A 25,862-nucleotide genomic window follows, 5' to 3' on the forward strand; every position below is an offset into this window, starting at 1 on the left:
TTTGTTCTTACCAACAGCAATAGATGACAACAAGACAAATGAACTACCAATTCACGCGCATTTATGGAAGAATATCGTAATTCTTTGTGTGATGTTCGCATAACCATGTGCTATGAATTAAGACCTAGCTGATTAATGGTAAAACTATGACAAATGAGATCAGTGCATTGCATCTCGTTCTTATAAATCATGACTTACAAAATAACGCCCATTACTTCACGGTTGAAGCAATTTAAGAATATTGAAACCACAAAGACAAGCAAACGTCCCTTGGGTAGAACATGAATTCTAACTCAGAACCTCCTGGACAGAAATTAGTTAGCAGACCAATGAGGCAGGTCTGTGTTACAACCGATGACAAAAATTGTGGAATAATTTCGTAAAGTCTTGAAATTACTGATGAGATCTTCCTTGTGAGGTTTCTTCGGCGAATGTTTTAATTCATTATTGGTAAAGAAGTGCTGGATTATGAAAGCTTTCCAATGGGCCAACGTATTAAAAACAGAATTTCCAAATGACATTCGCAATAAAAAAGGAGGCATAAATATAGCAAAATCAAAATGAACATACGTATAGCAAATAAAAGTACAGAGATTATCGAGTGAGTGTGTGTGAATTGTATCAAGTGAATTTCTTTTAATACAAATGAAAACATTACTACACAGTGTTGTTATAGGATGTACACAGTCTCTCATACACTAAGACCGTCGAGGTGACGTTTTTACTCTCCAATACGTAAGCTGCAGTATGGAAGGCGCACGCACAGTTCTTGACCTTGCAAGCAGCCTGGACTTGTTCGACCTGGCAAGCATCAGTCGCCAGTCTGAAACTCAGTTTTTTAACGTGGTGAGGCAGTAATCATTGCAACACCGTATTTTCATATGTAAAAGTTCTGGTTTCATCTTAATGGTCGTGGGAACAGTCATAACTCTCGCAATTGGTGTGCAAAAAATATTAATGGTGTTTAAGAAGTCCCTCATTATGATAGGAAGATTGGTGTTTAGTGTGTTGTTAGTGCAAGACGAATAACTGGGCTTACTTTTTTCGAGACGACAATAAATGCAGAGAGGTACCAAGATGACATTTTTACGCCTTCCTACCATCAGTTAACGGAAGAAGGAACATCGCGTGGGTGGTTTCAACAAGATTCAGCCCCTGCTCATAAAGTAGTAGATTCCCTTCTTACAACCTTGGAAGTGTTTGCAGACAGAGTGATCAGTGCTGGTCTATCCCCCCACCCCCACCCTTCTCCAGATCGAACAATGTGTGATTTTTATTTGTGTGGTAAAGTGAAAGAAAAAGTGTACCGAACAAATCCTCACATTGGAGGAATTGAAAGAAAACATTACGAATGAAGTCAGAAATATTACACTGGCAGAACTCACTCACGTCAGCCAGAATGTGTTTACCAGATACAATGCCTGTATAACCCAGGAAGGACGACACTTCCAGCATCTTTTATAAGGTAAGATTTCATATACAATTGTATACACGCTTAAAGCAAGGCGGCCGTTTGGCTGAGGAAGCTGCCATAGCGCAGAGTACAAACACCGTGCGTTCGGTCTTAGTTTATATGAGAGACTCGGTATACTGAATATATAAACGACGTCATCACAGTGGCGTCACAATAGAAACTGGTATACAGAAATGAATATATTAGAACAACATTTACAAATAATTCTGAACATGTTCAGTTGATCGGATGAACCGTATCATATCCACCCAAGTCACTTTAGTTTGCATTTTATTTGTTAGTGTATACATATGTAGTTTATTATTTGCAATAGATTTGATTTATACCTGTGATTTTGTACGTGAATGTGTATAGGTTACTCTGATTTTCTACTATATTTGCAATGGCACTTCTCACTCAAGGCAATTAGAAATTGAAGTTTAATTTTGATCGAAAGACAAGTTTTCCAACTACGGTATAATATACATTTGAAGAAAGTCATGTTACTTCAGACTTCAATTAAGGTTTGCGCGACCGAAAATAGCAGACTAATTTCACACCTATTAAATGTTCTCGACATCCTGGCCCCTTCATTTCTGAATAAGATACCAAAATTCTGTCACTTAAATAGTGGGGCAACAGAAACTCAATAAATATGGCCTCCTTACCTTTGATGGTAGCGGTGCGCTTACAGTTGTAGAGGATGGCAAGCTCTCCAAACACCTTCCCGGGGGCCAAGGTACTCAGGTACTTGCCGTCACGTGACACCTCCACGCGCCCCTCTGAAAAAGAGCAAATAACAAAGTTAGAAATAATAATAATAATAATAATAATAATAATAATAATAATAATAATAATAATAATAATAATGGATAGTCTTACTGCATTTTCACAAATTATCACATGCTCAATGCCAACAAATAAAGGAAATGTGCCTAATATCGTACCTTCATGTATGTGCGCTAATAAATGATACACGGTTCGAAAAAGGACGGTGACTAGCACGTTAACACCCGTGGCTGAATGGCCGTGGACTTCAGAATACAGCGTATTTCAAAAATACAGGGCATAATTTCAGGGTTGGATTCCTCGAATATAGAGCAGGAAAAGAGTCTACATAAACATGGGTCCGAAAACGCGTACTTCCCAAGATATCGGACACTGTCGTGGACTAGAATCTCAAGTGTTGTGGGCTATCTTGCACGTACTGATGTACTCCGGTCATTACTTTACAAGAGGCGTTCAAAATGCCCACCTCCTGCCATACTACAGGCTTATGCTCCTCATCACATGTAGTGTAAACACTCCAATATGTCCGGTGTTGTACGTACTGCTTGAAAGGACCTTACAATTCTGCCGTGAAGTGTTGCTTGATCCTTCACAACGGTCGCGTACAAAAACGACTTTGCTAAAGCCCACACAAAGAAGTACAACGGATTTAGATCAGGTGATCGTGAAGACCAAGAAAGTACATATTTCTGGACCCACATTCATGTAACTTATACTTTTTCCTTCTCTGTATGTGAAGAATCCAACCCTGAAATTACGCCGTCTATTTTTGAAACACTATTGTAATTTACGCCTTTATTAAGAAACTTGTAGTTTCGAAATATTTGCACTGTCTAATGTAAAGCAGGTGTACAGTCACTAAAAAGGAAGAAAAAAGACTGAACTCTTGGTATTGTGGAAATTCACAGAGTTTGTAGCCTACCTACTTGGGAGGTGAATTATATTTCGGTAATTAAAATTAAGTTTGATCAAACATAAAATGCAAAGAACATACAATACCGTGGGCTCATGCCTTTTTTGCGCGACTATACAACTGAAGGTGAGTAGTAATCCTTTAATTTTTACTTATTTTACCTTCTTAAAATTAATGTAAGCCTACTGTCTGAATGTAATACGACAACATTTATACTGGCCACAGCAGTTTGTTGAATTCAGTATAGGCTTTTCCTAAAATCGCTCCCTTATCGTCGCCTGAAGTACAAGCTATGGCACTTCACAGACTGGACATACATACAGAAAGTCTTCCCCACCCCAAATCTTGAAGGAAGAAAACTATGTGAAATTGTGAGAAATTGATCCCTTCAGTCGTGGTGCTATTTACCACATAAAGGAAAGGGGTAGTGTTATATTCACAATGCCCGAAAGCAAACTCCTGAATGATTCATAAATCTCCTCTGTACAAAAGCGCAGTAAAGATGTCATGCAACCTCACCGCAGGCAGATCTGTTCCCGCTAGGGTCATTCAGTACAACCCGTTGCCGCCAAAATGGCTGCAAAGAGACAGTCGGAGGGCTGGCGTAACCATCTCCAGTACGGAAAGTAAAGCAATGGTCTTAGACCCCCCACCATTCGTATTGAAAGAGACTCGAATCAGACCAGGAAGTGTACCATGATTGCCTTATCTGTCAGCAAAGTACAAAATACCTATTGATCGGTGGATTGTCAGAGGCCAGCAATTCGGAGCAAGAGGCGCCCTCCCTAGTCAGACATCGACCTTACTACAAAATCTGAAAAATCCATTCTTAGAGAAAATAGCAATAGAGATTCTGAGAGACACTCTTCAAAGCATTCATTTCCATCTATACCTGAAAACATGATTAACATTCCCCCCACACCACCGGAAAGAATTAAACAATAACAACATTAACAATTATACATTATAAATTCTACTGAAATTGTAACCTGATTATATTCCGTATATGAATAGCCATTCTCATTGGAGGGCGGATGATTTATTATTTTCTCAATAAATCTCTCTCTAACCCACGCTGCAATATTCGGACAATATTTTTGAAATATACAGTAATATTATCATGAAAAAATGAATTGTATTTATTGGTCATTCATCTTCAGATTTAGAAGACAACCTGGCAGAGTCTTCATGCAAGTCAACTGATGACTAAGAGAGCGATAGTGATGCAGACTGAGAGTCCATACTGTAATGGGAAGATTTCTACCGACTAAAAGGGGGAAAGAGTGGATGCTATGTAGGCCTAATAAATCTAAACTTTGGTGTTGCCTAGAGTGTTCTGGAAAGGATTACTATAAGAAATCCAGGTGTCCTTTTTTTTCTTTTTCTTTTCTTTTTTTTGAGGATTGGAGATATTCTTGACCATATCTAGTTAGAAAAATGTTTTGATATTTTGTGTTAACCTATCTTATTCGCGCACATAGCCAGTAAGATATTTTAAGTGACAGAGGAAATATTATAACTTGAAAATATCATTGTTTCTTTAAAATATTAAAAAATATTCAAATAATATACAGATGTATGTGGTACTTTATTTTTCAATCAATACAGAGCCACTATACAAGAAATGTAATCGTTCTCCTCGATTTGGCAATAGAAAAGAGAGAGTGCGATATAAATAGCACTTGTTGCCGAAATTTCGCACATGCAAGGCTTTAGGGTTATTTTGTAAAATCATCTTTTGAAAAAACTGGTCTCATACAATCAACTAGAATGCTAAGTTTATTTTCACTTGGGGCTCTGTTTTAAGCGTGTACATATACAGACTCTATCTGACATCTGACCATAATACTGTATTATCACCTAACTGAAAGTTCACTCCAAAGTTCTATCCTAGATGGAAAATAAAGTTATAGAGAATGACATTTCTGATCATTTATGTCTTATACATTTTTACCGTATTTGCTAGGGTAACAGAGATATTCATGAATTTCAATTATTGTTGTTAAGTCCATATCAACACTGAACCGCGAGAAAATAGGTGAATAGAATTTAATGAAGATCTATAGAAATAAAATCGTAACAATCGTGTGTCTGTAAATTGACTATTTTGACGAAATTTCCGTACAGTTATCCGTTTCAGGTGTAATAATCACCATCTACATATTTTTTAGCTTTGGTGTCTGTCTGTTTGTCTATAGCTTGAAAAGTACGGGATATATTTCTACCAAACTTCACATTTAGAACCCACCTATCCTTGGGTATGTTTTAGGGCCAATATTGTTTCTAAATCCCTGAACTTAGTGGGGGTTTATACGAAACCGAAACCGTGATTTTTCACTCCCACAAAATATACATAACCAAACTAAATGGAAATCCACCTGCCTTAATGAAGATCAATTTCTAAACTTTTTTTCTCATATGTATCATTTCCATACGAGGATTAATAAGGGAGATATCATTAACGGACCGTTTTTCGGTACAAGTCCCACCGGACTTAACTCAAGAGCGGGTGAGTGTAAAGCGTATTTCTTATAACGTGAAAAATAATGGAGATATTTCAATCAAATTCACATTTAGCATCCACCTGTCCAAAGGTAAGTTTTGAGGTCCATACCATGTCGAATTCCCGGAATGGACTGGGAGTTTATAGAAAACCAAAAAAGTTATTTTTACTCTCCCACAATATACAAATATACAAGACCAGCCTGACTGGAAATCGACCAACCTTGATGGAAATCCATTTATAAAACGTTCTTCTCATGTGAATTTTTCGAAGGTTTCTTAATACAGATCCCACCGGCCTAACTCAAAAGCGGGTGTGTGTAAAGCGTACTTCTTATAATTTGAAAACTACTGGAGATATGTCAATCAAACTTCACATTTAGCATCCACCTGTCCGAAGGTAGGTTTGTATGTCCATACCATTTCAAATTTCCGGAATGGACGGGGGGGGGGGGTTATACGGAACCGAAATAGTGATTTTCCTATCCCACAATACAAAACAAGATCAACCTGACTGGAAATCGACCAAGCTTGATGGAAATCCATTTCAAAAACTTTCTTCTCGTGTGCATTTCTTCGACAAGAGGATTAATAAGGGAGATATCATGAACGGTCGGTTTTGCAGGCCAAGTCCAGCGGGCATAGCCCAAAACGTGTTGTACGTAGAGCAGATTCCTTATCTATATAAATAAAATCGTAACGACCGTGTGCCTGTATACTGAATATATTGACGAAATGTTCGTAGTTATCCGTTTCAGGAGTAATAATGACCATCTGCATATTTGGTAGCTTCATTGTCCTAAAAGTCCTCATTTTAACCCCTCCCCCTCCCCCAAACAAGATTGAAGCACAATCTGCCAGACGAGCTATAAAATTGAAATTTAGCAAAATTTGGCCTGTAATCGACGGAAAGCTTCCACGATCTTGTATTATTTCATTTTTACCCACGAAAAATTTCGGAATATTGAGGCAACTTTAACGTCGCTGCAGGCCTTCGTTTCGAGGTATTTCGCGGCTAAACGGTAAGTCGGATGGCACAATCTCAGTTCAATTTGGAGTGATCTACAAATTTGGTCCTATGTCGTTTCGTCGTATCTCTATTCCTTATATGTTAGATTTGTCTCTATTTCTCGATTATATTGTACCGTATCACCAGATCACAGTACAAATAGCATAAGTTTATGTAATCAGAATATTGAAATATATAGCACCATGCAGAGTACGAACTCCGTGCTTTAGGAGGATACTGTGTGGGCCAATGTTCGTGTACAATTAGATGATTCCATCTTTCGTATAAGTGATTCGAACTACGAATTATACGTGTGCAAAGAGTAAAATGTATGTATTATCGAGAAACAGAGCATCCATACGTGAGCCAAATTCTATGTTTGTAGCTGTCACATTAATATCCAAAAGTAATGCACTGTGAGAAAACCTTACCCAAATGTCACCCTACTGAAGTTTCCTAACTCAATTTTACCCATAAATAGATGAGAAAGGAGAAATTATCTTAGGATCAGCCATTTAGACCGCTAAATGAGGCGTCTTATGGTACAATACGTTTGTCGATATGATGTGGGCTATCGTTTAGCAGCACTTCTGTAAATGAACGTTTTCTTTTTTGCTAGCTGCTTTACTCACACCGACACAGATAGGTCTTATGGCGACGATGGGATAGGAAAGGCCTAGGAGTTGGAAGGAAGCGGCCGTGGCCTTAATTAAGGAACAGCCACAGCATTTGCTTGGTGTGAACATGGGAAACCACGGAAAACCATCTTCAGGGCTGCCGACAGTGGGGCTCGAACCCACCATATCCCGGATGCAAGCTCACAGCTACGCGCCCCTAACTGCACAGCAAATCGCCCAGTCCTTCTCAAGAAATAGACACATGAAGATAAAAACAATTGTAATTAACTAAAAACATACCGGTAATTTGGGGAAATTTACAAAATCTCAAAATTTGGCTTAAAAGCCTCTAAAACTAACAGTACTGAATTGTTGTACAAGGAATGTCATTCACGACAATACAATAACGAACAAATGTCACTCCATGTGGAAAATGTTTCTTCCTGTTACACATGATTCCCAGCCCATCCGGTTAGTGGCACGTTGAGCGGTGCGCGCCGAAATGTGACGAAGGATAGCGAAGGGAGCAGGTGATGCATGGTAGTGTCACGCAGGCCGCAATTCTGGCCCAAGTTCATTGACGATTTTATCACGAGAGGAGAAACAACGAAGAGTATTTTGGATGTGCCAGGCAGTGAAAGTGTGCTGAGGAGATGCACCGGTGCAGAATTCCGGCGCAGTTTCTTCAACATCGAAACAAACGCTTTTCTTAACACAGTATTTCCAATAATGGAAATCAGCTCGTGAAGGACGACGTACTGTGAATGGCCGTGGAATCCACAACAGATGGACATTTATTACACCATCTTTATTGTAATCAAAACATTGTTTCTCCGAGCTCGATAGCTGCAGCCGCTTAAGTGCGGCCAGTATCCAGTATTCGGGAGATAGTGCGTTCGAACCCAACTGTCGGCAGCCCTGAAGATGTTTTTTTTTGGTGGTTTCCCATTTTCACACCAGGCAAATGCTGGGGCTGTACCTTAATTAAGGCCACGGCCGCTTCCTTCCCACTCCTAGCCCATTCCTATCGTCGCCGTAATTCCTTTCTCTCTCGGTGCGGCGTAAAAGCAAATCGTATTTAAGGTTGGAATAAAAAGTAAGTAAATTCTTCGATTTCCGGAATTATTAACTTTAAATGGGTAATTCCGACGGCTCGCTGTGTGTGTGTGTTTGTGTGTGTGTGTGTGTGTGTGTCGTTTCCAGCATTGGAATTTATCACATTTAGGGCCTCATCTTCACTAAGGAGAGGCATCAACAACGATCTGCGTAAGATCAGTATTATTATTATTATTATTATTATTATTATTATTATTATTATTATTATTATTATTATTATTATTATTACTATCGGTAGCGTGCCTACCTCTTACCCAGAGGCCCGGGGTTCGATTCCCGGCCAGGTCAGAGATTTTTATCTTCATCTGAGGACTAATTCAAGGTTCGCTCAGCTCAGCCTACGTGATTACAATTTACGAGCTATCTGACGGTGAGATAGCGGACCCGGTCTAGAAAGCCACGAATTACGGTAGAGAGGATTCGTCGTGCTGAGCACACGACACCTCGTAATCTGCAGGCCTTCGGGCTGAGCAGCGGTCGCTTGGAAGGCCATGACCCTTTGGGGCTCTTGCACCATTGGATTCGGATTTAGATAATAATAATATTTTTTATTATTATTATTTATTATTATTATTATTAAAAAGGGATCTAACATTTAGGTCATCGGCCCGTGTCAGAAAAACAGAAAAATATTCTCGAGTGATATGTTGTAGTTTTCGAATTTATTTATTATCCGCCGATGAGGCGGCAGCAGCATGCAAACGCAAAAATAACACATACTACCACCACCACTATGAACAACAATTGTCTGTGTAGACCTAATGTTCTCGTTGCTAAGCAATTTCATCTAAAAATGATAGTGACATCCTTCCTAGGAATTGTTCTCTCCCGATATTTAACGCACTTCGTGGACGAATTTTCGACAGTGTGGTAAATGCGGAATCATTAATGCTACCTAAATACTGAAAGTTCAAACACGTAAGTGTTGACGATATGAAAATAGCCATGCGATCACCGGTTTCAAGAGGAATTCAAACCAAACGTACGTGATTCTTATAAATGTCTCACTTGCATTGACCGAACTGCGAATCGCAGCCGTCCGCATTGGAAGTGAGTCAATCAACTGAACAAAATTTCCAGAAAAGTTGGCTCGAAGCGGCTTAGGTTAATACTGGCAACAGATGGGCGAAGAGTCATTTGAAAGCTGCCTAGCCTTTACACAGACCTAGGGAGTTACAATGGCTACATGAATGTTAATATTAAGAAACGTGAAGTGAAAGAGAAGAAATGTACAATTACGAAGGTAAACGACAGCGTGCCTCCTTGAAAGTGATTAACTGAAATTTATAAATACCTTCCATGTGTTCGACAGAAGAAGACGTGAACGAACAGACGTCTTCAGAATCCAACATCGTGGAATACTGGATCCTATTCCAGTGGGCATATTCTCCGATTTCGGATTAGATAAAATCCGTTGTCAACCTAATATTAGAAAAGAAACCACAGTGCAGTGATTTCGAGACAGAGTACGGACCAAGTTAATTTCTAGGAGGAAACGAGTGTATCTTTCAAAGCTGGATATTTTGATATAACAGGTAAACGAACACAGCAAGGCATACATAATTCATGATAAATAGTTAATTTTGTCTATCAATGACATTTAAGTGCTATAAAACAATGCCCTTACGGACATTATTGAAAATTTACAACGTGGCTGCTTTAGAAGGACACCAGCCATCCGTTACTTACGATATTCGGTGCGGGAGACCTCGCTCATCCTCCGCCTCCCCATATTTCGAAGAGCGGCACACGTTCGTTACCATGGAAACAAGCGTTCCTAAGGATACTGCCCGAAGAAATTAAGAAACTTGTTTCAACTCCAGAAAAATATCCGTCTAGAGCATGATAAAGCAGGTTATTGCTAGGGAGCAAAAAACAACGGGTTTATCATAGGAGAAAAAGAACCTAATATTCATCTACTGCTTTTCTCACACGTGTGGAGTCGCGGGTGTGAACTGTATCGAACGTGTGGATTTGGTCTTGCGAACAGAGATGCCTTTCCAGAAGTAAACCCTATGTGATCACTATCGCGTGTTTCTGTGGCAGATGGTAGACTAGTGTGATGAACATGAAGATGAATATGTTGAGACAAACACAAACACCCAGTCCCAAAGCCAGAAAAATTCATCAGACGCGATTAAAATACCCGATTCGGCCTGGAATCAAACCCGGGACCCTCTAAACCGAAAGCCTCAACGTTGACCATTCAACTAAGGAATCGGACAAGGAAAAAAAAATCGTGTCTGAACTTAAAAAATGAAGACATCGGTCCAAGAAAGGGAAGTGTCGTGAAAGCTGGGGAGGAATAAAGAACGTCCTCAAATCGCGAACATCGGGTTGGAAGAGAACAAGAGGGATATCGGACAAGAAAAACCCCAGGGTGATTTAAAACATAGCTCAGAAACTGAAGTAGCCCATAGAAGGGTCGAAACTTTCGAAAAGGAAGTTGTAGAGGACGAAACCCTGCATCACGTGGTGGCCATGACCGGTAAGGCGTCAAGTATATTTGGCCTCACAGCCTGGTTAGTTGGTTCGAGTCCTGTCGTGGACAAAAAGAATCACCATCAGAATATTGATCGGCAGGGAAGAAGAGGCAGCGGTATACAATCAATCACCAATCACCGCAGGGCAGTTGCCCAGGTGGCATATTCCCTATCTGTTGTTTACCTAGTCTTTTCTTAAATAATTGCAAAGCATTTGGACATTTATTGAGCGTCCCCCTTCCTGTAAACGAATATTTGCCCCAATTTGTCCTCTTGGATTCCAACTTTATCTTCACATTGTGATCTTTCCCACTTTCAAAAACACCACTTAAAATTCGTATACTAATGTTATTCCATGCCATCTCTCCACTGACAGCTCGGATCATACCATTTAGTCGAGCAGCTCGTCTCCTTTTTCCCAAGACTGTCCAGCCTAAACTGTGCAACATTTTCGTAATGGTACTCTTTTATTGGAAATCACCCAGAACAAATCGAGCTGTTTTTCTTTGGACTATTTTTCCAGTTCTCGAATCAAGTAATCCTGAAGAGTGCCCCTTACGGGAACCATACTCTTGTTGGGGTCTTACAAGAGACTTATATGCCCTCTCCTTTACATCCTTACTACAACCCCTAAATACACTCATACCCATGTGCGAAGACCTGTACCCTTTATTCACCATCCTGTTTATGTGATTACACCAATGAAGAGCTTTTCTTATATTAATACCTAGGTACTTACAGTGATCCCCATACGGACCTTTCACCCCATTAACACAGTAATTGAAACTGAGAGGACTTTCCTTGACTTTTAAGAGCGTTTACCATCATACCATCTTGTAAAATATATTACTATTATTATTATTATTATTATTATTATTATTATTATTATTATTATTATTATTATTATTATTATTATTATTATTATTTCTAATCAGAAGATTGTGTGCCAAAAGCCTGGGTGCAATTCCAAATCTCTTCGCAGTGTTAAAACAGAGTGTGAGCATATGACGCTTTTGATGGCGATTCGTCCGTCGGATAGAGACGTTAACGCATGAGCGGCCGTGGCCTATAAAAGGAATTCTCCTGGCATTCACCTTAATCAGTAGACTGGGAAGGAAACCGCCTCCCGAATACAGTCCTGGAGAGCGGAAACTACTCCACTCGGTGAATAAATTTCTCAAAACCACGTAAATGACTTCCAGACAATTGTCAACTAACGAAGAGTAAACAGTAACATTAAGTGAATATTTTACCTATCTATCCCCTTCTATTTGGCAGCTCCATAGTCGAAAGGATTTTCCCAGTTACGTAACACCTCAATAAGAGAAACCCTACTTCTCCACCCTTACCCTCCTGCAAGTGCCACAGTCTTAACCAACCAAACCTCACTCGATTTTCCCACGAGACCATTCCGCGCAAGTGTCACAAGCTCACTATTGGCAGCCATCTCAGTTTCGAGACCAGAAAATCATTTATCAAGACTGTATGACTTTTCACACATACTAACGATTTTGGCAACTTGTCTCTATAAGCGCCGAAACGTTTCCCGAGAATAGCATTGGTTGAATTCGAGAAGATTTTCATACGATAGACACTTTCTTGGATTTACCAGGCCAGTTTGTGGAGTTGTGGACCTTGGAATCGGTCGGCGGGGAGGGAGGGACTGCCACTGTTGTGAAGGTGACAAATATCCATCCAGAAGGAAATAGCTATGGGCAGCGCAAGGGCCACGTTAACCGGTATCGCCGGGAAGTATCCGAGGACATGTTCGGCTCATCTGGTGCACATCTTTCTATTGGAGGGCCATGGGTAGAGGCATGATTTTTTCGCATTAACGATAAGCGCGACAAGAAATATTTTGAAGTGTTTTTGAGATATCTTAACGAATCATATGATTCTAGTTAAGAACTAAGTGATTTTGTTTTCGCGAATTACAGCGACAAGGCATTAACGATAAGCGCGACAAGAAATATTTTGAAGTGTTTTTGAGATATCTTAACGAATCATATGATTTTAGTTAAGAACTAAGTGATTTTGTTTTCGCGAATTACAGAGACAAGGCCAATTTATAACGAAATTTACTTATTTTGCGATAAGTGCGAAAATGCAGCAAAATTCATGGAAAATAACGATCTTGAAATTGTATTCCAATACCACGTATGTGAAGGGAAACAGCAGACAGGATAAGATTTCTCATTTCGACAGAAGTATTTCTTCGTATTAGTGATTGTAACTTATAAAATCCCTGAACAGTATGGCCACAGGGTGAAAGCTACGGCCATGTACGGTGAAAGGGTAATTTGTTATTTAATCTTGATTAGGGCTATATTATAGTCTCATCAAGATTACATAAGGAATAATAAATGATTATCAATATTGTTTCTCTTTATCTTTCACATGAATAATTCAAAAATCTCACGAATTAAACTCTTTATGAATAATTTTAGGAAATAATTAACGCGAAATTAAAGCGATGGGGTCAGCCCTATTTCGCAAAATAACGCGAAAAATAGTTTCCTTTTCGCGAAATCCAACATAAATTAATGCGAAAAAAATCATGGCCCTTGCCATGGGCGACCTGCGCGTCTAGATGTGGGATGATGATACTGAGACATGGAGAGGGTGAAACCCGCTGTTGGCACAAAGCTTACTCCTGTCGAGTAACACCAAAGAATCTGCTCAATACTTAACGTCCCTATCCGATGGACGAATCACCATCAACAGCGTCATGTGCTCTGATTCCATAGGAACACAGTCGAGAGTTTTCGAACTAAACCCAGGCTTTTGGTACTCAATCTAGTGACTATAAATTGTATACCACCATCTAGGCTGCCCACTGTCACCGTATTTCTTTAGCCTCTTCATAGAAAATACAGTTAGAGAAATGAGAAAGGTGAATTGTAATGGTATTGAGGTGCAGATAATATTGATATCTTGGCTAATTCTGAAAAGTATATAAGTAAGATGCTAAGAACATTCAAGAAACCCTTAGAAAAATGTAAACTAAAAATGAATATAAAGAAAACAAAATTCATGATAGTAGACAAAAAGCCTACAGGTCGAAAAAGGTTAAAATTAAGTAACACACCGATAGAACAAGTCACAGAAGTCTCCTATTTGGGTATGTAATTACCTCTGATAACAGGTCCCTTTCGGAAATCAAGAAAATAATATTGATAGCAAAACAAGCCTTCCGAAATACGAATTGCTAAACAACCATCTCAGTTTGGAGACCAGAAAATCATGTATCAAGACTTTTGTTCGGAGTGTTTTACTGTATGGCTGCGAAATCTGGACATAACGGAAACGGGAAGAAACACAACTTGAGGCTTCAGAAATGTGGTTTTGGAGAAGAATTACACAAACAAGTTGGATGGATAAGTAAACAAATGACCTTGTTTAAAAGAACGTAAAGGAGTATCGATGTTTATTAAATAAGATAAAGAAGAGGAAAACAAAGTTCCGTGGACACGTATTTAGGCATGACTCTTCTCCAAACAGCACTGAAGGTAAAGTGCTAGGAAAGAGACACAGGGGACGACCAAGGATGCCATACATCAGGAACTCCGTCGGTGAACTGGCATGTGGTTCATATAGCAACATGAAGAGGCTAGCAGAAGATCGTCAGATGTGGCTACAGCGACAAGGCATTGCTTTAGTAGATAATGATTACAGCCACCTCTCCTACCCTACCGGTCAATATCAGATAGTGATTCCCTCCACCAACGGTACTCGAACAGGCTAACCACGGTGTCAGACCAAATAGACTTGACGCCTTAATGACCACGACCACCAGGCGGATCAGGCAGTTGTGCACGCTTGATGTAGACCCTCCAGAGGTCGCTCACCACAGCTACCAGGAGTCTTTGTTCTCCGAGACTGAGCAGGGCCTTCATAAACTAGTCACCTGTTTACCTTCACCGGAAGTTGAGAAGAACGAGTTCTGCCAGCACTTAATTCCTCATTTCCGCGGTTAAGCATAATAACTAAATTATAACGAGTTGACAATGTTGTCCAACAACGTGTCTAGACATCTCAACTACGGTCAGTCCTTACCATATTATTATTATTATCATCGCGCGAACAATGATTTGAGTTGCATCAGTCACCGACAACAAACGATATTAAACAATCTACCATGGGCATTCGACTTGGAAGGTTGGTTTGGCGACCATAGGTCCCCTAGCTGAAGCTGGTATTGTTTTCACTTGTTTTCATAATTTAATTCCTATTTGACCTACCTTGGTCAACACTTCTTCTCTTCTGACCCCGATAGTAGTTTGCGAGACTTATGGTAGCCTATCTCTCATTGTCGCGGCCAGCGTGGCCGATCTCTTTCTTTTGGCGATACCCACATCCTTTGAAGTGTCGAACTCCTACATTTTTCTCTGAGGTTAGTGTTTTGACATGAATACGTCTTATGGCTGGGGGTCATCCGAAAATTTGTGTAACGTAACGCGACAATACGTGTGACGTAAGTGACGTCACATTAGTCATTTCGGTAGGCCTTGGTCCCCAAAGATGCTCTGTGAAAACACGCAAATAAATCGTTCGTTATCAGTATTTGAGTTTCATCAAGATCGACTACAATAGTCGGTCTTGGTTTCATTTATTAAAAGACATATGCTTAATCATTAGCTTTTCACAAAGGGTAAACGTTTCTTTTTCTGTCCGCGTGGTATCGTTGTACCGAAATGTCACTGTATTCGCTTACGGGAAGGGGAATTAGGGATTGAAATAATTTAGCAAGGGAGATGTTCGATAAATGTCTAAATTCTTTGAAAGAGACTGAGAATCATTTAAGAAAAGAGTAGGTGAACACCTGATAGGGAATCTGATACAGCCTTAACTGCAGATCAATGGTAAGTGAAATTGTAAGTAAATAAATAAAAACTGAATTACGAACGATTTTCATTCTTTTCTAAATATTGTTTGTTGAATTGTGTAACTGTTAGGGGTGAATATCCTTGCAGCTGTGTCTTTGCTTTGGGGAATTCTTTTGCTAAAGCTTTGAATCAATGTGGTAACAGCACGTAATATTTTATTTATGGTCTTCGTCCATAGGGTATTTGGACAATTATTATATTACAGCAAAAGAATAAAACCAATTGGATAACAAGGTAGAAGACGTGTAGATTTACAGAAAGGGCCTATGAAAGAACGAATAGAAAAAATACACTTGGAATTAACATTCTTGTTTCTTTAAATATTTATAACAGTTTTCGTCAATTCGCACTGTGCACACGTAGATCTCAGATTGCCAGTTACAGCTGGAGATGTGTTGGGAAGGGAACCCGAAGGAGCGCAACGGTGTCGGACAATTCTGTGCGATAGGATATACAGGGTGGTCGGAAACAACATGAATTGGGTATATGAGGGTTGGTCATACTGATTAATAATTGGAAAAAGTAATAAGATATTTCGCGCCATTGTCATTGTATCAGCTACTGAAGTTAACCAATCAGATCACTTCGCGGGTGACTTCAGATGGGCTTTGCGAGGCGGTGTTGCTAAATCTGCCCGTGGCTTATGATTGGCTTGAGAGCGCCAATAGAAGAAATAAACTTCTCCAGGGGAGGGACTTGAACAAGGACCTCCCTACTCGGCCCATAGCAAGCAGTGGCACTGGCCGAGGCCCACGGTGTGTTAGTGTTAGATAGCCTACTCATTTCTTAGCACGGTTCTCAAGCCCGACCAAGCCACGTGCAGATTTAGCAACACCGCCTCGTAAAGCCCATTTGAATTCACCCGCGAAGCGATCTGATTGGTTAACTTCAGCAGCTGATAAAATGACAACGGTGCGAGATATCGACGTATTTTTTTTCAAATTATATATCAGTATGACCAACGCTCTAACGGTCATATACTCGGTTCACGTTGTTTCCGGCCACTCTGTACTTCGACTGCACTCGAAGATGAGGCGATTCACATCTCCTGTGTTTCTTGCACTACACGGGTATTGTGCTGATTGGAGGACTCCGATCCTGTTGAGGTGAGCGGGGAGTCATCCGGATGATGGTGGTTACTAGGCCTCTGGCCCATCTGACGTCTTGATACCATGGTTTGTGTGGGATAGCTGGCTGAATGGAGGCATAGTAATGACCTCTGCGTTGAGTAGCCCTCTTCCACAGAGCTGTCAATTCAACAAATCAGTGCCAGAGTCCATTACCAGCCTTACGTTCAACCACATTATTCTGTAATTTCGCCATATCTGTTCCATATGTCGTGACTGGCTTTAAGTTGGCGAAAGCTGTTGTATGATGCAAATGCCTGGCCAGCCATGAGTAGGCGTTAAAGTACTGTTCCGGACAGGCTGACCTGGGATAATGAATGCATAACACAAGCCTACGTCAGTTATTTTTAAACTGTGATTTAAGTAAGTCAGGTACAGTATTGAATAACAATAATATTTAAATTTGTTGGTCTCTAGAAACACATAATCTCTTTAGACATATGTGCATCTCCACTAGCGATGGGATAATCTAATACAAACTAATCGCTTATTCGATTATTTCATTTTAATGGATTATTCAATTATTTTTCCATTCGATTATTTTTCGATTATTCATTACAATGAACGAAGCAATCGAAAAGTGAATATTCTCTGTATTCGATTATCTTTCGATTATTCATCCGAAACTCCATTCGTGATTTTTTCTATTCAATTATTCTTTCCATTATTCATTCGAAACTGCATTCGATTATGCCATCACTACGACTGAATGATATTTGAAAATCATTCGATTATTCAAATAATCGGATGGAGGTTATTCGACAAACACATCACTAATCTCTAACCTCTTAATTATTTTACCAGCATTCCGCGAACTGTGACTGTAAGAACCAATGAGGTGGAAAGAAGTTAGAAACTACAAAATGACCTCGACAATGTTGTGAGATGGACAGCAGACAATGGCATGGTGAGAAACAGGATGAAAAGTTAGGTTGTAAATTTTACGGAGGGGAGTCCTCTCAGTTTTAATTCATGCATTGATGGGGAGATAGTACCTCATGGGGATCACTGTAAGTACTCAAGTGTTCATATAAGGAAATTGGGGTAGAGACATTAATGAGATTGTAAACAAAGATCCTTCATTAATTAAGCCTCTTCGCGTAGTTAACCAGGTTTTTTTTTTTTCAGTTGCTTTACGTCGCACCGACACAGATAGGTCTTTTGGCGACGATGGGACGGGAAATGGCTAGGAGTGGGAAGGAAGCGGCCGTGGCCTTAATTAAGGTACAGCCCCAGCATTTGCCTGGTGTGAAAATGAGAAACCACGGAAAACCATTTTCAGGGCTGCCGATAGTGGGGTTCGAGCCTACTATCTCCCGAATACTGGATACTGGCCGCACTTAAGCGACTGCAGCTATCGAGCTCGGTAATCAGGGTATTTTGGGGTTGTAGTAAGGATGTAAAGGAGCATATAAGTCTCTGGTAAGATCCCATTTAGAGTATGGTTTCAGTGTATAGGACTCATACCAGGGTTACTTGATACGAGGATGGAAAAGATCCGAAGGAAAGCAGCACGATTTATTCTGGGTGATTTCTGACAAAAGAGTAGCATTACAAAAATGTTGCAAATTTTGGGCTGGGAAGAATTTGGAATAAAGAGACGGGCTGCTCGACTAAGTAGTATGTTCCGAGCTATCAGCGGAGACTTGGCATGGAATGACATTAGAAGACGAATAAGCTTGGGTGGAGTGGAGTTTTTAAAGGTTGTAAATATCATAATATGAAGTTAGAATTCAAGAGGACAAATTGGGACAAATATTAATTTATAGGAATAGAAATTAGGGATTGGAATAATTTATCAAGGGAAGTGTATGATAAATTTCCAAGTTCCTTGACATCATTTAAAAGAAGACTAGGTAAACAATTGATAGGGAATCTGCCACCTGGGCGACTGCCCTAAATGCAGATCAATTATGATCGATTCGAAGTCTACATAGTGGCTAGGACGTCTGCTGCAGCGCTCTTGGTGGTGTCAAGCCGAAACAGCGATGCTACATTTTAAGGGCCCTCCATATAGTTTCGTCAGCTTATAGTGCGTTATTTTTAATATATATTAGATCCAATAAATTATGCGGCCTGTATGTGTGGCATACAACTACAAAAAAATATGTACAAAGGATGTATCATATTCAGTGTTTCTTTTTCTACTCGTATACACAACGATAAACAGTATTGGCACCTTCTTTTCCTAAGTTTTCATTACAGAACTATGATTTTTTGACATTAAAGAATATTTCAATATTGTATCCAAAATATTGTAATTGAGTGCAAATATCAGGGTATTAAACCCCATGATAAAGGTACAGTATACAAAGGCTTTGTCAAACATCTGTTACGACGCTCCTGTGAAGTCAATGTCCTTTCCAGTGCTAAATCTGAGTTATTTACACCTTTATGTGGTGTTGAGAAAGAAAGTAAAAGAATTCTCGTTCCAATTCATCTGCTTTGAGGACTCAAGAGGCAAATGATCCATCATGACTTCGCGATTTAAATGCTCTGTGAATACATAAAAAAGATTTTTTTTTTTCAATGGAAACCTTCATCTGTTGCCATTTCTTGATAGATCTTTGCAAGTGACAGTCCAGACAAAAATGTAGCTTCCACCGAAGTTCCAGTCTCATACAATATGGAAGCTGGTGAGATATGGTGGTGCTGAGTAATATGATATTCGGACCACGACCAGTGCATCTGAATGTTATGAAAGGTGTTACCCATAAGATCAGTCGTGCTGAAATAGCGCTTTCTGGTCGAGTGAGGAAACCACTGGCAAATTACCGCATCCTCATCTTGCTTAGTATGCCTCATTTTGGCGCCACTACTTGTTTTTGCAATTCAGTTATAACAGCATAACCTCTGGTGGTGCTATCTGAGGATCCAACCACTCTACCCTGTTAGTTCCGAGGTTATGGATAGTGGAAGCATTTAGCCTCAACTCCTCCAGGGCCCTTTATGGAGACTGTTTTGCTTTGATTTACAGGATATTTCCTTCACACATTAGTTCTGATTGTTTCAGCGACGGGCAGCGCGGCTAGTTAATAATAATAATAATAATAATAATAATAATAATAATAATAATAATAATAATAATAATAATAATAATAATAATAATAATAATAATAATAATAATAATAATACAGTGAAACGTGTATGCAACGGAATCTCACGGTACCACGTTTCTTTTCCGATGTGCCCAGGTTTCCATTGAGAACAGGTAAACGTGACATCATTGCACTCGCATATTGTGTACTGGAGTTCTGCACAGTAATCTGAGATGTTTTCTAGTCATTTTACTGCACTGTGACCTCCTTACGATAAACAACGCACCACTGTATGCAGCAACACTGCCTAGTTTATTAATCGTTACACTAAAGAGAGACACTACAATATATTTCCTTTTCACTGCTTTTCTTGTTTTCAAAGAAGTTAAATTTCTCGCAACAATTACAAATTTTAAATATACAAGAATTGGTTTCTGGATATAACTTATAGGATTCTGAACATTATTTATTTCCTTAAAAATTCAATGAAATTAAAAATAATGTCGGGCTGTGTAGCTCAGACGGTAGAGCGCTGGACTTCTGACCCCAACTTGGCAGCTTCGATTCTGGCTCAGTCCAGCGGTATGTCAAGGTGCTCAAATACGCCAGCCTCATGTTGGTAAATTTACCGGCACGTAAAAGAACTCCTGTGGGACAAAAATCCGGCACCTCGGCATCTAGGAACACCGTAAAAGTATTTAGTGGGACGTATAACCAATAACATTATTATAAATTCAAAAACTTGCAAACAATTCAGCTTTCATCAGGAAACTTGTGTACTATTCACCGTATGCTGAGAAACGGTTTCCGTTTCCGCGTAGGGCAGGTTCCGCCAAGAACAGATATATTAGTGTTAATCTCATAGATCCATGGAATATTTCCGTTAACACCAGGTTTCCGCTATGTACAGGTTCCGTTGTAAACATGTTTCCCTGTATGATGATGATGATGATGATGATGATGATGATGATGATGATGATGATGATGATGATGATATCGACACCTGGGATGGCAAAGCACTGGCTTTCTGACACAGTAGGGCAACTTCAGAGCTCAGTATGTTGGTATCTGAAGATGTCCAAAGACATCAGTATCGTGTCGGAAGATTTACTGGCACGTAAAATAACTCCTGCGGGATAAAATTTCAGTCACCTCGGCGTCCCAGATAAACGCAAAAATAGTTAGTCGGACGCAAAATCAATATCGTTATGAAAGTATGAAGGCTTTCACGGCCGGTGTCAATATAATAAAAATCTTCCGGGCTATTATGCCGTGGTCCACTCCTCTCGCTTCTCCCAGACGTTTCGACTACTGCTGCGGTAGTCATCTTCTGTGGCTCGCCAGCGGGATACAGGAGAGCGTATCTACACGACGCCACGCCACACGACGCAGCAGTAGTCGAAACGTCTGGGAGAAGCGAGAAGAGTGGACCACGGCATAATAGCCCGGAAGATTTTTATTATATAATATCGTTATTATTAAATCTGTAGCTGTTATCTTTCGCTGCTCCAAAAATGAGGGACGTGGGAGGCGAGTGGTTGGTATAGAAAAGGGACTTGGGAACTGGAATAATTTACCAAGGGAGATGTTTGATAAGTTTCTAACTTCTTTGAAATCATTTATGAAAAGACTAGGTAAACAACTGATACCTGGGCAGTCCTAAATGCAGGTCAGTGGTGACTGAAGAATTCAGTCACATCGTCACCGGATTCTCACAAAAGGGCTGCAGTCTGAATCCTGGACTAACTTATACGAGTGCGAGATTTCTGTAATGAAACGACACATACCAGCGGTGCGGATTCCAAGAGAAACTAATGGTCTTGTGGCTGTGATTATTAATTTAACAGTCAAGTTAGCTTCATTTCGAAGCCCCTGCTCTGCTTTGCTTTAGTTTGAAAGGTGCAATTCAATTCATTTCAAAAATGTCCCACTACATTCCGCCAGGGAGTGTGTAGACATTTCGATGGCTGACAGCAATTACATCACCTCTGGAAAACGTCCAGGCAGAACAGGGCACGCAATCAGAGCACAACTATCATTTACATGAACACACTGCTCGCAGTTAGAGTACCGAGTCCGTTGACCGTCACAATACAAACAGGCTCTCACGTCACAGGTTATTTTATGTTGAGTTCACGTCTATACCTACATACATAATAGTTTGCTTTTTCACATCCTGTCGTTAGAATTATGTAAGAACAGCTGCTTCTATTTTACGGCAGAACAGATAAATCTGCATCTAGATACCTATTTAGCAGCTCTAAACTTTTAGTTGGGCATTGCAAAGATATTCTGAGATTAAAGTAATAGGAAACCGTTTCGTCACGTTTCCTTCCAGCGAGTTTGTATTCCGGAGATAGCGGGTTCGAACCCCACTGTCGGCAGCCCTGAAGATGGTTTTCCGTGGTTTCCCATTTTCACACCAAGCAAATGCTGGGATGTACCTTAATTAAGGCCACAGCCGTTTCCTCCCACTCCCAGCTCTTTCCTGTCCCATCGCCGCGATAAGAAGTGCGACGTGAAGCAAATTGTAAGTATATCAAAGATTCGAATAAAAAACATTCATTCATTCATTCATTCATTCATTCATATCTTCAAATACAGTATATAGGCTACTCCTGAAATTCCCTTGTGGCTCTAATAAATTAGAAACATACATAACAGAAATTTAACTATTCACCGATTCCAAAATTTCGCGACCGTAATTTAACGGCCAACTGTAGAAACGGCGCTTTACTCTGAAGAATGCTCCTTTTTTGCTAGTGGTTTTACGTCGCACCGACACAGGTTTTTTTTGCTAGTTGCTTTTACGTCGCACCGACACAGATAGATCTTATGGCGACGATGGGAAAGAAGCGACCGTGGTCTTAGTTAAGCTACAGCCCCAGCATTTGCCTGGTGTGAAAATGGGAAACCACGGAAAACCATCTTCAGGGCTACCGACAGTGGGATTCGAACCCACTATCTCTGGATGCAAGCTCACAACCACGCGCCTCTAACCGACCGGCCAACTCGCCCGGTCTCTGAAGAATGATGATGATGATGATGATGATGATCATCATCATCATCATCATTAAGGCGTCATGTTTCTATGTGTATGTCGTTATTAGCCGGATCGATTCCCGTTGGTGGAATACATTTTCACCATCAGAATGTTGGCCGGTATGGTAGACGAGGTGGTGGTTTACAATTTCTAATCACTAAAGTGCATGCCAAAAGCTTGAATTACCGGGCGAGTTGGCCGTGCGCGTAGAGGCGCGCGGCTGTGAGCTTGCATCCGGGAGATAGTGGGTTCGAATCCCACTATCGGCAGCCCTGAAAATGGTTTTCCGTGGTTTCCCATTTTCACACCAGGCAAATGCTGGGGCTGTACCTTAATTAAGGCCACGTCCGTTTCCTTCCAACTCCTAGGCCTTTCCCATCCCATCGTCGCCATAAGACCTATCTGTGTCGGCGCGACGTAAAGCCCCTAGCAAAAAAAAAGCTTGAATTCATACGGAGTGAGAGCATTTTGACAGTGCTGATGGTGATTCGTCCGTTGGATGAAGACAGTAAGCCTTGATCAGACCCACTTGGTGTTATTCGACACGAGTAGGCTATGTGCCAACCCGGGGTTTCATCCTCTTCCTACCGCTATATCATCTCCACATCCAGGTTAACCCTCTGGGTGGGGGCGGTAGAATGAAAATCCAGGGCATCCACTGCCTGTCGTAGTAAGAGGAGACTAAAAGGGGGTAAGAGCGCCCTACTTGGGCCCTACTGACTCTGGCATCGCTTCCACTTGTGCCAAGCTCCTCACTTTCATCTTTCATATCCGACCTCCCTTGGTAACTCTCGTTCTTTTCCGCCTCCGACGGTATTACGTCTTCGAAACCTACAGAGCTGTTCATTTTCACGCGCTTCGTAGGCCTTCCCTTTCTTTTGCGACACCTTCATTTCTCGAAGTTTCGGACTCCTTCCAGTTTTTACCTCTAATCAGTGTTAATAAAGGATAGTTGCCCAGTTGTATTTCCTCTTAAAACAGGTCACCCATGGCCGTAAAACAGAAATACCTGCACGAGGCGAGCCAAGCATGTCCTCTAACACTCCCGACACTAAAAGCCATACGCTAATTTTTTTTAATTTCTATGTTTTATTTTACAAGTTGCTCTACGTCGCATCGACACAGATAGGTCTTACGGCGACGATGGCACAAGAAAGGACTAGGAGTTGGAACCGGCCTTGGCCTTAATTAGGTATAACCCCATTATATGCCAGGTGTAAAAATGAGAAACCACGGAAAACCACCTTCGGGGCTGCCGACATTGGGATTCGAACCCACTGCCTCCCGAATACTGGATACTCACCGCATTTAAGCGACTGCACCCATCGAGCACGGTAAATACATAAATAAATTACCGTAAATACTTTGTTTACAATTGGCTTTACGTCACACCGAATCTCCCGAATGCAAGCTAACTGCTGCGCGCCCCTAACATACGCCACATATTAAAGAATAAGAAGAGAACATGTCCGGCCCAGCGGTGTAGAGAGCAACGCGTCCGCCTGTCACCCGCCGGCCCCCTGTTCGATTCCCGGTTGGGTCATGGGTTTTTAATCGTAAATGATTAATATCCCTGGCCTGCGGACTGGATGTTTGTGTCGTCCTTAATGTTTCTTTCCTCACATTCAGCACTTTACACTTCCGCCATTTCGAAATATACGCAGGTCCACAACAACGCCCCGAATAAATAGCATTTTTAAAAAAAGACAACAACATACTGTATTTTTTATGATGAAATACCATAGCACGAAATAAAAGAAACTTTTTCCTTTGCGAAAAGCTAATATTCATTAATATTTCTTTCAATAAAACCAAATCAAATATTGATAACGAACGATTTATTTGCATCATTTCACAGAGAATTTTTGGCATGTAAAGTCTATGGTAAGGGCTAATGTGACGCCACTTCCGTCATACATTTTGCCGCGTTATGGAAATATTCGTATGACCCCCAGATATAAGACATGTCCATGTCAAAAGTTTGACGCTGCTTTTTCGTTCAAGAATCCACTTGTCTCAGAGTCAGGAAGTGAACTGTAAATATAATTCACGTAGACAAAATGTTTGTCAATGGTACTTGAACATATCCTTAAGTTCAAGTACCTACTAAGTCAGACTGACGTTTAAAAGCCTTGAGCTAACGTGGTTGGTCAACACAGATATAAATTTAAGAATGCATGTGTTAAGCAATCAACACATGGTTTTCTTCATTCGTGTCACAATGCAGCTATAAATATAAAGTTGGCAACAATGGATGCGGTCAAAAAGAAAAGAAGCACTGCTCTTTATTCGAGTCTGGTTCAGAGGTTAACGGCATCGTGAAATTTGAATGCAGCTCACCGGTAGCACAATGCCTAGCCACGCTTGGCTGGTGAAATGCCCAACCAGAAGACAGAAGGGGGTGTGTGCGTGCCGCGGGAACACACCCACAACCACTGCTTGTTACAGCTCACGTACAATTAACTCCTCTTCGTAAAGCAAACATCTGCTGTCTTCCATCACGATGTTACTTCGTGTATTTCCTGATTCCTTCTTCAGTACAGATTCCGCTCTGTGGAACAGTTTTCGAGAATCTTACTTTCAAACGACCCCAAGTATCACGTACAATCTACTTCTATGAATGGGGGCGGCAGAATGATCCAAAGTATCCCCTGCCTGTCGTAAGAGGGGACTAAACGCGAGAACAGGAGCTCTCAATTTGGGAACGTGGTTTGGCGACCACGGTTCTCCTAGCTGAGTCTGGCACTGCTTCCACTTACTTGTGTCAGACTTCTCAATTTCATCTTTCTTATCCGATCTACCTTGATCAACTCTTGTTCTTCTTCGATCCCGACGATATTTGGTTTGCGAGGCCTAGGGAATAGTTCATTTTCATGCCCTTCGTGG

At 40.6% G+C, this 25,862-nt stretch overlaps 1 protein-coding gene across 2 annotated transcripts in view; it reads right to left on the bottom strand.

Moving 5' to 3' along the window:
* The window catches only part of for (cGMP-dependent protein kinase for), a 442,735-nt gene that overhangs the window by 50,578 nt on the left and 366,295 nt on the right, over positions 1 to 25,862 (bottom strand). For both annotated transcript variants that reach the window (XM_067136425.2, XM_067136424.2), the window contains exon 2: positions 2,122 to 2,235. In XM_067136425.2, the coding sequence (XP_066992526.1) occupies positions 2,122 to 2,235 (114 nt within the window). The remainder of the gene's footprint in view (positions 1 to 2,121; positions 2,236 to 25,862) is intronic.

The sequence above is a fragment of the Anabrus simplex genome, chromosome 1 (genome assembly GCF_040414725.1).
Source record: "Anabrus simplex isolate iqAnaSimp1 chromosome 1, ASM4041472v1, whole genome shotgun sequence".
In the NCBI taxonomy this organism is placed as follows: domain Eukaryota; kingdom Metazoa; phylum Arthropoda; class Insecta; order Orthoptera; family Tettigoniidae; genus Anabrus; species Anabrus simplex.